Source organism: Metopolophium dirhodum, chromosome 1, assembly GCF_019925205.1.
Source record: "Metopolophium dirhodum isolate CAU chromosome 1, ASM1992520v1, whole genome shotgun sequence".
Taxonomy (NCBI): Eukaryota; Metazoa; Arthropoda; class Insecta; order Hemiptera; family Aphididae; genus Metopolophium; species Metopolophium dirhodum.
In genome coordinates, this window is record NC_083560.1 from 116720608 (window position 1) to 116736920 (window position 16313).

Here is a 16313-nt window from a genome sequence, read left to right on the forward strand (position 1 = left end):
AAAATATGTAAAATTCGTAACATGTCAACATGACAAAATATTGTACACAAATATTAAAATTAAAAAAAAAAAAAAAAAAACTGTATAGCTATCATTACAACACCAGATAGGGAACTTAAATATAAAATATATAAGAATAGAAACACATCAATAGAATGCGGGGAATACGAACTTTCAGCTTCAGTTCTATCTTCCTAAATTTTTGTTTTCCAATGTATTATGTAAACTTTAATATTACTTACATTGCCCCTTTTAGATTGTATAGTAAAATTTGTTTTCTTTATATATATATATATATATATAAATGTCCAGTTTAAATTGTATAACTTTTTTCAACTTTCAACTTTCAACTTTTAATTTTTCAACTTTCAACTTTTTCTAACTTAATCTCTCCTCTACTTAAATATTTGTATTGCTCTCACTCTCACCCACGAGTGGTGTTGTGAGGGCACAACACAAAAAAGTGCAGGGTGGATGTAATGATATGCTCACACACCATTATAATAAACTAAAAAGTTTACAGAATAATAAACGACGGCCAGACTGTCGCTTGTAGAAATCGGTCGCATCAAATAAAACCATTGACAACGACAACTAAGATATTGACACGCACTCATAACAATATTACGTAGGATGTGTGTGACTTTATTTTATGCTGACGCCAAAGAATAATCTAGTTCCCAGGCCCACGATAATTTAGTGAAAAAAAGGCCACCCACCACTATCTGGTCAGCATCCTCGCGTCCGTCCCTTAAATCAGTGCATGAGCACCAACCACCGAAGTAACAACCTCTCAAGTACCAAAGAAACCGATTTCAACGAGCGACAACTGGACTTCTTATGCAAGCAATAATCAGTGCGTTCGTTAATTCAATTTGTGTATCTGAAGTAGTACTTTATTTTATCTAAAACCTAAAACTCTTACAATATTGTCTACGAACAACTGCGAATCAGGTAAGACATATGATATAATATTTTATGTTGATTGCAGTCAATGCGTTCTATGTGCTTTTATCCATAAAATTATATTGTACGGTGTATTTGATATAATTCTCGAATACACGATCTCGAGAGCCCTCCGAACATCTGGAGGAAGGTAATAGCGTAATTATACTATTCTAACTTTTACCACTTTAATATATCTATCGGCAGGAGCCGTATTTATATTTTATTTCTATTTTATCTTATTTTACGTTATTACAATAGCTTTCATTAAAACTTTAGATCATAAAATTCTCAACACAATAGTTTTACAATGGTGTTTATTTTATTTAATATTTTTTTTTTCTGTATACAAAATTTCTACTAGAAGGAGTCAGGGGCGGAGGGGCCACCAAGATACCGGGAAAAATCCCGGTGGCCTTTAAGCTAAATTTGTTGGCCTAAAGCAGTGGTTCCCAACCTTTTATGAGAGTGACCCTAAAATTTTAAATTTAACTTTTGGCGACCCAAAAAAAAGAACATAATTGCAAACATCACTTTCATTTATTAACATCAAATCGCTAAATATGTTGGTACATTTATCTATCTTCAAATACTAAATAAAATAAATGTATAAAATACAAATAAAAAACTGATCAACATACGTGACTTCCGTCTTAAAATATTATAAAAAGCAATTTATTCTTTGTTTCAAATTTGACATGGTATTAATTGTATTAACTCTTACTTAATGACTTCCTTGATGCTGAACCTATTCCACGAGTTCTTCAATATTTGGATGTATATTCATTGAAAGTGCACATCGCATATCGTTAAATTAAATATAAAAAACACGCACTATACGTAAATAGTAAAACGTGAAGAACAACAAGTACGGATGACGAAAGTGGAAAGACTGATAGAAATTAATATCAATAAACTATCAATACTAACATACGTAAGTACGTCGTACATATTATATTTATACAAAACTACGATAAGGACGCACCAAACCGCGCCGTGACGTTCCGGGAAATATATTATGAACAAAAATAGAAATTATATGTCTATTACATATTATACTATTATAATAGTAGTATAGTACCTACCTACACGCTATGAGGATACGACCGCGTACAGTCCGCGCCAATCCATTTACATAGGTATTTAAAATTATTTTCTTCTTCAATAATTTTACCATCAGAATATTTCGGGAATTTTTTTTTCCGAAATTGAAATTATAATATAATAAAATATAATATGTAAATGTAAGAAAAGCTTTCGCGACCCACCATGAAAACCTCTGCGATCCTAATTTGGGTCGCGACCCGAGGTTGGGAACCGCTGGCCTAAAGTATAGATAGAAAAAAAAACATCTATACACGAAAACGAAATTATATAAACAATTTAATTAACAATCATTTTTATACCATTTTTGATATTTTGAATTCTGATAAGCGATGGCTATTCGATATGAATCTTCCGTAGCCCGTACATAGTACATACCCACGTTAGTACAGTAATCTCTGTCTATTTTTATAACTTTCGCTGAAGCTCTACGACAACACAATCATACCTTATTATCTCGCGACTTTCGAGTCAAATATACGTTTTTTATTATTTTGTCATCAGAGTACCAGTACCTATTAAACAGAATAAAGTATGATGGAATAGTGCCTACTGCCTAGTGGTCAGCATACCCAGTTCTTATTGACATTACCCGTAGGTCGCACAACACAAGTTGAGTGTGAAAGATCATTTTTGATACTAAAGTATATAAAAACCGACTAAGGAGTACGATGAGTAATGAACACTCAAAAACTTTCAAGTTAATGTCCGTCGAGAAAAAAATACTAATCGAACTTAACAATAATTAAATAATTAACTCCGTTGGAGAAAAGACCAAATTATTAAACAAATTATTACTATAGGTAATTAAAACAAAGCTAAATTAGTTTGTTCTTTGTAAGTTGGAGTGTTTATTTTAATTTTATTAGAGCATAATATTAAATATTATTAGGTAACATATTACATTATTTAATATCATTTTAAGATTATTAAATTTTGGTTTGTATACCTAACACCTATTTTATATTTTAGATTTAAAGTTAGTTTTATCAATTAAATACATACCTATGCATAGTATTTTTATATTTGTTATTTAACTATATAAATTTAAATACAAAAGACATTACATACATAAATAATATAAAATTTCTATACAAGAGATGAAAATGTTGAATGGCCTGGAGCAAATTTATTTTCCTGGCCTAAATTTTTTCATACTCTGCCCCTGGAAGGAGTGCTTTGATTTCAACATATACCTAGTATCTTATCTTTTAGCAAATTGGATCAAGATGGTACTTTAAATAGGTCACTTTTCGATTTTCTTAATAGTTATTTCAATACCACGGGAAAAACCACCGACAAATTACAAAAAATAACTAAAAATGGGATTTTAATTTTTAATGCTTTGATTATCACCATAGAAACGAATAAAAATAACGATTTTAGTTATTTTGTTGTAATTTATAATTTTAATTCAACTTACAGGCTATAATAAAATATAATAACAATATAAAATATCCAGACCGACAAACCGTCACCGATCAAAATTGTTTTTCGTATACAATGATATTACTCCAATTAACCGTAAGTGTAATATATAAACGACATAATCCATCCGTCCATCGTACAATATTGCACCACACGCCATAACGACTAGTAGTCGGCGGATAACGGTAACCTAATTTATTTTTGTTGGTTTTACTACAATGGTGTTTATTTTACTTTTTTTTTTTTATTTTGTATACAAAATTGTTACCAGAAGGAGTGCTTTAATTTCAACATATAGTACCTTATATTTTAGCAAATTGGATCAAGATGGTACTTTAGAGAGGTCATTTTTCGATTTTCTCAATAGTTATTTAATGTCACGGGAAAAACCACCGACAAATTACAAAAAACCGCTAAAAATGGGATTTTAATTTCTAACGCTTTGTATATCATCATATAGAAACAATTAAAAATAAAAATAACGATTTTAATTATTTTGTTGTAATTTATAAATTATAATATTAACTCAACTTACAGGCTATAATAAAATATAAAATATCCAGACTGACAAACCGTGTCCGCTCAGAATCGTTTTTCAAATTTAATAGAGTCCATTATACAGCGACCCACTTGTAACTTACTGTACAGCAGAGCGACATCCACTTACCTGTTCTTTATTTTTAAGTTTTATATATTTTTTGGCATACCTAACTGTTATTTAATAAGGATGATTATTATTATAAAATTATGATTTTTTGTTTAATAATAGTTTGTATTCCGTATACTTGATTTTCTTCACTGGCGAAGTTTACATGCGCCCTTACACAGGTATTCATTAGCGAAGAAGGAAATACCCATTTGCGCCAAAAAAAACGAATTCGTTTTGGGTACAGCCTATTTGTGCCAAAATAAAAAAGGTATATTTTTTCCTCAACTAAAGTAAACATACAATATTATGTTTTGTACGCTTTGTACTAAAATATATTAATTGTATGCTTTGCAGTTTTTAAGGTTATATAATATTTTTCCTTCCTTTTCGTTTGTCTCTTCTTTTTTACCTCTACCTACCTTTTTTTAATTTATGCATTGCATCGTCTTCTGTCTATATATTAAACATACAATAGGTATATATTATATATTATATTGTTATATAATATTACCTTATATTTTACGCCACTCATCCGCCACATTTCAACCAAAAACCATTTTATCTTCATAAAATATTTGAATGTATATACTTTATGTTATTTGTAAATTTGTAATATTACCAAAAGACGTTTCACGGATCTTGACGTGATTCATAGAATTAGTATAACGTCGCAAAAAAATTTTAAAAGGTCATTAATTGTTGGTGAATAAGAGTCAGGTATTACATAATATTATATTATAATATGTTTGGTTTCAAAATAACAAATATTGTATAAACATTTATATTGTTTATTTACGGTTTTCCATAGGGAAGTGTTGTCCTAGGGAACGGATTTATATGTAATAAAAATACAATAATATGTACATAAATATGGAAACTCATTTATTGAGCAACTGCGATAAAATGTTTTTTATATAAAATATCTATATATAATGTGTCCAGTTTTTAGTTTGGAACTAATGCGGCATAAACACAGATTCCACTTAAAAAAATGTGAAAACTCCAATCATTCAATCACTGTAGGCTTACATTATAATTATGAGCCCTCCTTCCAGAAGAATCTAAAAATAGTAAAAATGTATTTAAGGTTTTTAATGTATTTTTAATATTTTGACCTTCGGTCTTCATACTAGATAATATTTTTTAATTGGCTATTAAAGTTATGCAACATTTTAATACAAGCAACCCTTGATTAATAATTTACATATATCTGATGATATTTTTTTAGGATTTAGTGATCATCTAAATCCAAATTATTTTCATCTATAAATGTATGAACAACTACAGTGATATTTTTACGAAAGTTTAAGATTAATAAGGTGCGTCGGAGGTACCTAATATTTCCCAATTTATAAATACTGATGGGATAAATAATTCTTACCATGAGATTTTGTATGCCTACACAAGCAATTTTGAAATTGTTATAAAAAAATTGCCTTTTGTTTTAACGAAATTCCATATCATCGTTCCATAATCATTAAAAAAAACCCAGCGTACTAGAGCTATGCACGGTCCGTTTTCTTATAGACCGGACCGGACTGATAATTTTTAACAGAGACCAGGACTGGACCGGACCGATAAAATAAAAATTAAGCCAGACCGAACGATTATTTTATTATGATAATGATTTTTATTTTTCAACGTACCTAATATAAATTATATTATTAAATCAACGTTCAAAATGTAGATCACTATAGACCGGACAATATATACCTAATATAAATTTGAAGGCAGACTGGACTGGACAATTTTTTTTTTTTTTAGACGAAGAGACCGAACCGGACCGAACCACATTAAATTATAATACACAAAGACCGAAAAAAATCGGACCATGGTCCGGTCCGGTCCGGTCCTAACCGTGCAGAGCTCTACCGCGTACAATGACATAAGATACATAAGATAGAGGCAGTCTATAGTCGGCAGTCGATAGTTTGATGGACGAGAATGAAGTCATAGTGGATGGTCGATAGTGAAAATCTAGGGCTGACAACGACCTGAAGAGGACCCGCGGACGACCAGCTCAACACACATTGGATATCGGCACCCACGACACACCATGGCCCGATCGGTAACTCTCGGTTATAATTTATAAGTATACCTAGTACATATTATTTGATGTTCGATATATTATAAGATTCAATGTTGTAGTAATAATAATACATTAATATTTAATAACAGATACATACATATATATACGTTGAGTACTTTGCTTCACATAAGGTAACCCTGATCCTTAGTAATCATATCGGGCGGTCTGCGTTTGGACGAATTACCTTTTTTCGCTCATAATAAAAGTAATGTGTTTGGGCGAGTTTCTTATAATGTGTTTGAGCGAGCAATATAAAAGATAAAAATCTAAAGATTAAGATAAAAATTATTATATATAATGTATAGGGAATTTTAGATCAATCTAAATATACCACAGTCTTATATAGAGATCGGGCAGCTAGTAGAACTCTATCATATTTTCAAATATCAGTTTGCTTGAACATTGAAAACGCGAAGTTGTATTTTTATAGTGTTAGTGAGTTTATGTTAAATATAGATCTTAAAATTGATTATATTTTTAATACAAAACGAAATAAACGATGCATTTCAATTGAAAATTATATTTTTAGTGAATCTAACCACTTGAAAAACGGATCTTTTCGTTTTCGGTGTACTAACAGAACATGTACCGAGAGTGTTTTAGTAAATTCTACTATCGATAAAATACTATCTTTTTCAAATAATAATATACATAATCATGAACCAACTACTGATCATAATTTAGCTGTTCGGTGTGTTAGAACTTCCGTGAAGAAAAGAAAAGAAAAGCCGAAGAAGATTAACATGCAAGACCAAATAAAATAATACGAAAAGAAATTCAAGACACTAATCCCGTTTTTATAGAGGTAGTAGTTCATAATGACATTAAATTATTGAGAGAATCGGCTTACAGGATTCGTAAAAAACATTTTCCCAAAATACCCACAACTATTAATGAAGCGTTTGACCAACTGTTTGAAACTCAAGTTGATATGAAAACTAACAATGAACAATTTTGTTTCGTCAATCGAGAAAAACAAATTATTTTATTTACATGTACTGACAATTTAAAACATCTTTGTGAATCTGAAAACGTTTTTGGCGATGGAACATTTAATTACGCTCCTAATTATTTTTATCAATTATATACAATACACATCTTCAGACATAATTATTACATACCCGTAGTATATACATTTTTTACATCAAAATCTGAAGATCAATATATTTCTATGTGGTTAGAAATAAAAAAATTATGTCTTGATTTAACAGGTAAAATTATGAATGTACAAAAATTTCATTCAGATTTTGAAAAAGCAGCTCATAATGCAGTTATTAATACATTCTTTTTTGGATTACCATATTTACCACCCAACGAAGTAGGCGATGGTTCTATTGAACTTATGTCAATTGCCCCAAGAACTCAAAATATCATTGAATTTACAGATTATATACTTGATACATATATTACAGAGGATGCTATTTTCCCTCCTTATTTATGGGCAAGGAAACCTGAAAATGATCCAAACACAACAAATGGAGCCGAATCATTTCATGCACATTATAATTCTCAATTTTATTCATCGCATCCAAATGTATATCAAGTAATTAATGTGTAACAACAAATTCAAGTAGAAACTATCACAAAATGTAATGCTATAAATAAAAATATTTACAATATTCGACGAAAAGTCATATTAGAAAAACAAGAATATTTAAAAACGAGCTGGTATAAGTATATGTCAGGTGAAATTAAGATTTTAGATTATATACAACGTATGGGCGTAAAATTCCCAGGAAAAAAAATTTAAAAAAACAAATATATATTTTTTATAATTTTATAACTATTTTTATAATTTTTAAACTTAATATTATTATTATATATTTACATAATATTTTTACTTCAGACAGTCCCAAGTCTGTCAAAATGAGAGGGGAAATTGATTGATAAAATACAGCATCCCAATATATTAAAAAAAAGGTCGCCCAAACACATTACAATGTTTTAAAATCACTCACCCAACCACATTATGCTAAATTGCCCAAACACATTGTAATTTTTAAAAATTCGTCCAAACGCATTACGCTCAATCATATCACATACGGAAGTCGAGTCTCCGAGACCTCGTTAATATAAACAGAACAACACCTAAACAGCGGTAAGAGCGAAAGGTGAAGAGGAGACGTTACACCGGTTACTGTGGGGAAGGATGCGAATGGTTTGGAAACGTGTGCATGTGGCAAGGATTTATCACTAAATACCCGCCTGGTCACCCATCCGGGAACTATAGTCTATAATGACACCGGCCAGTGCGTACACTCGGAAAATGAGAACACGTTTTGTGACTGATTGCAAACACCGCGCCACACCAAGCCCATATTGACAGAGATTTAATCACCGAATTTGCACTATGACTTATTAAGTGGTTCACACGATGATAAAGGTAATACAAATATTCCGTGTCTACAAAAAGTTAATATACTGTAAACATGTATAGAGAATAATTAATATAAAAATATAATATGTTATGAAATAAGTTTTTGTATTTTATCTTAAAATATTACTATAATATACTATATAGTAATATCTGTCGGTATCTCTTCAGTTGTTTTTGATTTAAATTTAAATATTTCAAACATATTTGAACTAAATTATGAAAATCTCAATCACAATCTCAAAATGCATGAAACTTTTTCCCAAGGGCCAAGAACGTCAAACAATAAAAAAAAATATAGTTTAATACAAAACAGTCAACACGGAGTATGAATACGAATGTACGAATGTACGATACTACAATGTACGAAATGTACCATTCAACCATGATAAACTTTACTTTATTTTTAATACAGACATGTCGATAGGCTCATAATAGCCCATTAACCTGGTTAGTGGTTTTTATCGATTATCGTGAAATGACAAAAATTAGAAATGACTAATGAGATAATATTTTCCCATCTATTAATAGAACCGTAGGTATAATATGTCATTGAATATTGATAGCCAGCCAATTGGTACAAAATATGTACATTAAATTATTATATAAGCACAATAAAATATTACTTTATGCTGTGAATATTGTGACTAAATTGGCTGTGCGTTGGTATTCAAATAAATTGGTAAACAATACGTAAGTACACGTATATAATTGTAGGTACCTACTAGGTACCTTTAAGAATATTAAATAATAATAAAAAAATGATCACTAAAAAATTGTAAAAATCTGTAATCTGTACAAAAGTGCGATATTGCTTGTTTAATATTTTTAGGGGGGTTTTATCTTAAAATATTTGAGCCCCCCTTCGATCTTCACCTATGGCTGTATAACAAGCTTAGATGTGTGTGATGTTGTATGTATGTATATAATATCTAAGTACCAGAAATACCTAGGTACCTACATATGTATGATTGTATGAATACTGTATATACCTATGTATTATGTATATGGGTATAATATGTGATTATATAATTATAATATATGTAAACTTTATAATATGTTTAGGAGTTTGTGTTAATGATATATGTGTAACTGTGTAAGTATCAAAGTATGTATGTATGTAAATTATATAATATGTTGGGGTGTGTGGTATACTGGTGTGTCGTGTGTGTGTGTGTGTGTGTGTGTGTGTGTGTGTGTGTGTGTGTGTGTGTGTGTGTGTGTGTGTGTGTGTGTGATACATATATGTGTTTATTCGTATGTAAATTGTATAATATTTTTAGGTACCTATGTTTGATGTTGTAGATATGAGGTATCTTATATACCTATATGTATGTCCGACGTCCGTATGTATTTATGCAAGTATATACGTAGGTAATGTACGTATGTATGTGCGAATTCTTAAATTTCTTATGGACTTGGAGTTTATAGACGAAGGAAACAAATACTGATCTTATCTGAACAGCGAATATATCTAAATGTAATACATATAAACTTAAATCAATTAAAAAATTATAAATGTTTTAATTAAAAGTTATATTAAAATTGTAATAAGTAGGTAATAATATTATAGCCAACCACAAAATTAAAATAGCTGAAAAGTTTTAAAAAGTTTCACATTCATAAATATAATTATTTATTTATAATATTAATATAATACCTATTAGGTATGTATTTAAGTATTATATATTTATTATAACTTTATCAATGTCTAAATATATATATTAGATTATATATTATACCGAAGTACATTATATTTAATTATTTTTTAATTTAAAAACTACATTGTTGTTACATATTTATAAATGTATAATATAATATTATTAATATTAATGTATATTCGTGTTATATACTGATGTTATGTTTGGATATACTCAGTGGCGATACCAGAACTTTTGCACCAGGTGAGCCAGGCTGAGGCCAACTTTTTTGATGGAGGAACAACATTTTTTATTCATATTTATCAAAACTCCCAAATTTACACCCAATATTAAGCACATCATTAGCTGTGATATAACTACAATAAAATATAGCGGACATATTTTAAATTGATAATAAATATCATATTTTGTTATACTAATTTAAATATATACAACAAACTCACACAGTCATCATTCCTTTTTTTAATAGGTAAAATAATATAAATACAATATTTAAAAAACTAAAATTATAACCGATATAAGTTTTAATTAATAAATTTAAACACCTATGAACTGTATTGTTTAGTTAAAATTAATTGGAAATACCTACTATAAATAAGTAGAGAGGCTAGATATAAAATATTTAAACACGGGATTAATTATTATTTTTATTTTTACTAAAATAAAACGTAGGTTTTTAATAAAATAACATAATGATAATATCCTTCTTAATTGAAAAAAAGGAGACTAGCATTTCCATAATGATATTAATATAGGTAACAGTATATAGTACCTATACCTATTTTTAATCACTGGTAGAAGCTAGTAGATGTATCTTTGTTGTTTAATATTGCTATTGTAATTTTTTTCAAATTATTTTTATAAGTATATATGAACAATTTTCATAGATTTTAAAAAACGGGACAATTAAGCGTTCCGAAAGCTTTTGTCGGGACACCGTGATAGTCTTTTAAAATAGGTACGAAAACGGGAGTTTAATTAATGTTCCTCAAATTGCTTTTGAGACAATATTTTGGCAAATTGATATGTCAACCCCTCAAAAAATTATTCTCTATCGTTTTTGTAATGGGTGATTTTACTCTAAAATTACCTACTCGGCTACTCAAAAAACATAAAAAAAATGATTTTGCGTAAATGCGTTTGTACTTTTGTCTATGTTGTGTGTGGGCCTGCAGAGATAGAAAACTAACAGTGCGCTGACATCCTCTTAAGACAGATAGATTATTATGGCGCATAGAATTATATTTATAATTTCTCAAGTTTGTTTGGAGGTGTGTTAAATTATTTGTATATAAGGGCCTATTTAGGTGCAGTATTATTTATTAGTTATAACTATCGTATATTTATGAATAACCAATAATAATAATAATAATAAGGGCCAACGCCCCTAAGGTAGGAGTGTAGGACACCAATAGCGAAACTGAGGACATTCGTTTTTGACACATTATAATAGACATTCTATCGTATTATCATATTTTATAGTGTTTGGATTTTGATTACTGGTTGTGAAGGTACAAACAATTTGTGGTAACATGAAAAAATGTGCTTTTTCATTTGTTACGAACTATTTTAGATTCTGAGTGGAACAATGTATTTTACAATGATGTGTGTTTTTTTTTTTTATTTTTTTATTATTTTTATTTTTGTGTCTGTCATCACCTTTTAGGACAGTAAAAGTGCTTGGATTTTCTTCAACAGTAACTTTTCTGATGGGAAAGTGAATCTAGTTGGTACTTTGGGGGATCAAAAAGTAAACATTTCCCAGTAGTTTTCTAAAGCGACATGAAAAATAAAAGAAAAATTAAGGAAAAACGGGAATTTTTACGCAAAATCTGTTTTCGAGAAAATCGATTTTGGTTTTTGGTGTAATTAAAAAACAAATGACTGTAGATACTTGAAAAATTCACTGAATGTTTATATTAGCATTTTCTATACACTATAAAATTTTGAAAATATTTTGACTCTTTTTGAGCTGCTTACGGACATTGTCAGTTTTCAATTTTTTTAGTTTTTTAAATTTTATCTGTTGAGTAAAAAAGCGTGAATATTTAATATAAGGCTCCTGATATATCGTTTTAATAGCAGTTGAAAAATATTAAAAATACATTCGCAAAATTTTTTTTTATAAGCATTTAAAGTTCAAATTTTGACAACATTTATCAAATTTATAATTTATTAATTATTTTGTAGTTAAAAATGTATAAAATGTTTAACTTTTATGGCTAAGGATTGAAAATTTAAAACAAGGCTCCGCGTAAATAGGTTATATATAAATTACTTTATTCACAATAATATCATCAAATATACTTGGTAATATCATAGGCTGACTGACCGTTTTCGCTCAGAATCGTTTTTCTTATACAATGATATTATATCATTGAATTCAAATTTAACACCATCCATTACAGTGACCCACTTGTAACCTACTGTACTGCAGAGCGACATCCACTTACCCACCTTTTTTTTATTTTATTAGTTAAAATTTTAACATTTATCATTACAATTTAGTATTGAATATTAAAAGTGTATTATTATAATGTGTATGTATATTATTTTAGTATTTATATGTGACAAGTATGAGTTTGAGACAATAAGGCCATATTAATAACTTATATGATATTATATAAAATATAATCATATAATCATATATAAATGAGACTTGTGAAGTAGTGACAACTACCGACGAATGGCTATCGTCTTTAACACAGTGGGACAGTGGGTACTGACTACTGAATTACTGAGTAAGACTAAAAACCAAAGTTGATTACTTGGTCATTATTAGGTATAAATTAATGTATACTATAAAGCCTTATAGGTAGTATAAAATTATTGTTCCACGACTACACTATCAGTTACCACTTACCGCCATGTTATCATTTACGGTTTCGCACTTTCGCGGCTCATGCCAACGAAATGAAGGATTTCTTTTATCTCGATGATTCACTTCTTGTAGACATTGTAAACTCAAACAAAGATAATAATATAGTTCGTAATTTTATTATATTTTCAGTTGTTACTTGTTATTATTTTCATGATAATTGATAGTAAATGTCACGCTATTGATTTCACCAAAGTTTAAGACGTCCATAACCTTTGATAATTAAAATAATTTTTATAATTACCACCGGCTCTCGATCATTAAAATCGGTTTAATTCGCTTAGTACGATTACAACTATTCACTAGCGTATTTTGCATTTATCGTGTATAAATTCAGTATAAAACAGGTATGTATAATAAGTACACCGCTTAATACCATATAAACAGTATAATATTCCCAGTAATACATGTAATGTTTTAATATCAATACCTATCCCTATTCTAACACTAGAGGTACAAGTGTAAATTGTAGATCTTAAGTAATATATATTCTACTTCTATTTCATACAGCACGCTCACTATAAGATAAGAATCAATTTATTCCTGATATGTGGTCTGATATTTTAATCTTCTGGAATAGGTAATGTTACAACTTTTATGGCATTATATTTATAGTTTTATATTAAACTGTTGAAACTAAAATTAACAGTCATAACTCATAAGCAACATTTTTTGTATGACAAGCGTCAAATGACGACAAACAGTGGTCAGCGATAAGCATGAGACATGTCCTAATGGACATATTGTACAGTGTAATATTATATGTATTCCCAAAAAAGTCGCCCTTTACCTAATATATTATGCAAAAATCTCAAAAATATCAAATCACTATATATTTTTGGAGGCTTTTTTTAGTTCTCGAATTATTTGTCCATTTTTTTTGGTTATTCTAGTTCACATAGATACACGTGTAAACTAACTTTCTCATATGAATTTAATTAAAAACGCTTACTGTTTACACTTACGGATGACAATCCACTATATACTGAGTAGGCATAAGTAATTTTGTCTTAGTAGTTCATAAAAGTAGGGAACAATATGCAACAACAAAAATCACATTAAGCATTTTCCAAACAGTAGTAATTTCTACACTTTTTTTTATTTTATTATAAACTGTATTATTAATTATTTAAACATTTAAAAAATAAGGCTACAATTTTTATTTTTTTCCCTTTATTTTTTTCTAGCTCACCAAACCTTTTAAATATTTTAACGTGGTCTAAGTGTCTAAAAATGTTGTGTTATACTATAGCCTATAGCACCAACACAGTTTGTGATGATTCAACGCTTGTCGATTGCTCAAATTGTAAACAGATTGTTCATGAAGATTTTTACAAATAATTATTTAATTAACATACTTTATTAAATATTGATGTTTTTGTAGTCACTTTTAATTAATTTTTAATAATAATATTTATATAAAGTTATCATTTGTGTAATAGAGATGGGTGATAATAATTCTAGCCCTACTACTACAAAAGTTGATCGGCTTAACAGTTTCCATCCTGACTGCGACGAATTAAAACATAAGTATGATCAATGTTTTAATGTATGGTTTACTGAACATTATATGAATGGACATTATAACAATGAAGGATGCAATAAAGTGTTTGAGTTGTATACAGACTGTGTAAAAGTAAGTGTACATATAGTAACTAATGAATTATTATTTAAATTAATTAATAACCATTATCATTTCAAATAGCGTGGTATGAAAGAATACGGATTGCAATACGAACAAACTACTACTTTACATTTGGGAACAAACAAAGAAAAAACCACACTTACGGATACAGAAAAGCCAAAATAGAATAATGAATAACGATAAAAATATAGCAATGAACAATCTAGCGGAAAAAGTATTATGATTTTTATTGACTTATTTATTTAAATAAAAATATAATGAAAGTGAAAATAAAACTGAATATAATTCACAATGAATAATAAATATTAAGAGAACGCTACATGGGCATTTGTCATCTCTGTCTTACAAGTGCGTAACATAACAATTGTTACGCTCAGCAGATCACATTTAGCTTCGTTAATTTAAAAATTAGAGTGAATTTACCTCTTATAAAATTTAAAGTAAGATTATTATCTAGGGCATCTTACAGGCTTTTTATTATATTTTAATTTTAAAGCAAGTTAAAAATTAAAATTGTTTGTACATCTTGAAATACTCATAACTCTCTTTAAAATTAAAATATAACTAAAAGCCTATGAGATATTCTGGATAATAAATTTGCTGATATTATTCAAAAATTGTTGTTCAGTGGTGTTCAACCAGGATTCATTTTCGGTGAGAAGGGAGTTAGGTTAAGTTAGGTTTAAGAGTAAAATCTTTAAAATACAAATTAAATTGTTTACCTTTTATTTATAGACTAATTGTAAAACCTAACTGCGCTGGTGTACCTAGCTAGGCGGGCAACCACAAATTGTGGATTGAATTTGACACTTGATATATTTTTTAACATAGTCACAACCCCCAACCTCTCTCCTTATTGGGCCACTGTTGTTTATTTATTATACTTCTTACTTATTGACAAAAAAATATTTTTTTAATTTTAAAAAGTATATTTTTGCGATTATATTTTACATTCATTATAATTTAGTTGTTCAATAAAATAAAAAATATATAACATAACTAATAAAAATTATGACTGATCAAAATGTATTGTTAATATAGAAGGACTTGCATGAACTGGATAACTCATTAGATATAGAATTGGAAAAGCTGAAAATGAAAAAAAAAGAAAAAGATGAAATTATGAATGCATTACATCAATACAATGATATTAAAGATGCTACTCAAGAAGTTTTGGGAAGACTAGCTATTCTAGAAGGAGTAACTGTAGCAGAAATGCATAAAAAATATAATTTACTTGAATCCGATTGAAGATTACTATTATAATTAATTAAATTTTTATCAATTTGTATATTTAATAAATAATACTTTCATTATGGTACTAAATAAAAATATGGTTAGTTTGTTTTAAATTTGCTCAATTATTTTTAAACGAGGTTTTGTATATATTCATTTAATTGTATTTATTATGTTTTAACCGTAGATTTATGGATACTGCAACTATTCATTTTAAGTTAAACTAATTGAGTATTTATTGTATTTTTGATTTATATCCACAAAAAAAATTATATTTTTAAAATTCTATAAAAATTCTAATTAT

General features: G+C 28.4%; 1 protein-coding gene across 1 annotated transcript; it reads left to right on the forward strand.

Annotated features, from left to right (window-relative positions):
• The first annotated feature begins 13162 nt into the window (after positions 1-13162).
• Positions 13163-15955, forward strand: LOC132934682 (TP53-regulated inhibitor of apoptosis 1-like). The gene is made up of 4 exons (XM_061001006.1): positions 13163-13475; positions 14571-14764; positions 14834-14987; positions 15815-15955. The coding sequence occupies exons 2-3, from the start codon at positions 14573-14575 to the stop codon at positions 14936-14938; spliced, it is 297 nt and encodes a 98-aa protein (XP_060856989.1). The 5' UTR covers positions 13163-13475; positions 14571-14572; the 3' UTR covers positions 14939-14987; positions 15815-15955.
• The last annotated feature ends 358 nt before the right edge of the window (positions 15956-16313 follow it).

Coding starts and splice junctions, on each gene's coding strand:
- LOC132934682 (XM_061001006.1), top strand. CDS start 14,573: ATGGGTGATAATAATTCTAGCCCTACTACTACAAAAGTTGATCGGCTT. Junction 14,765..14,833: donor TGTATACAGACTGTGTAAAA/GTAAGTGTACAT, acceptor CATTTCAAATAG/CGTGGTATGAAAGAATACGG.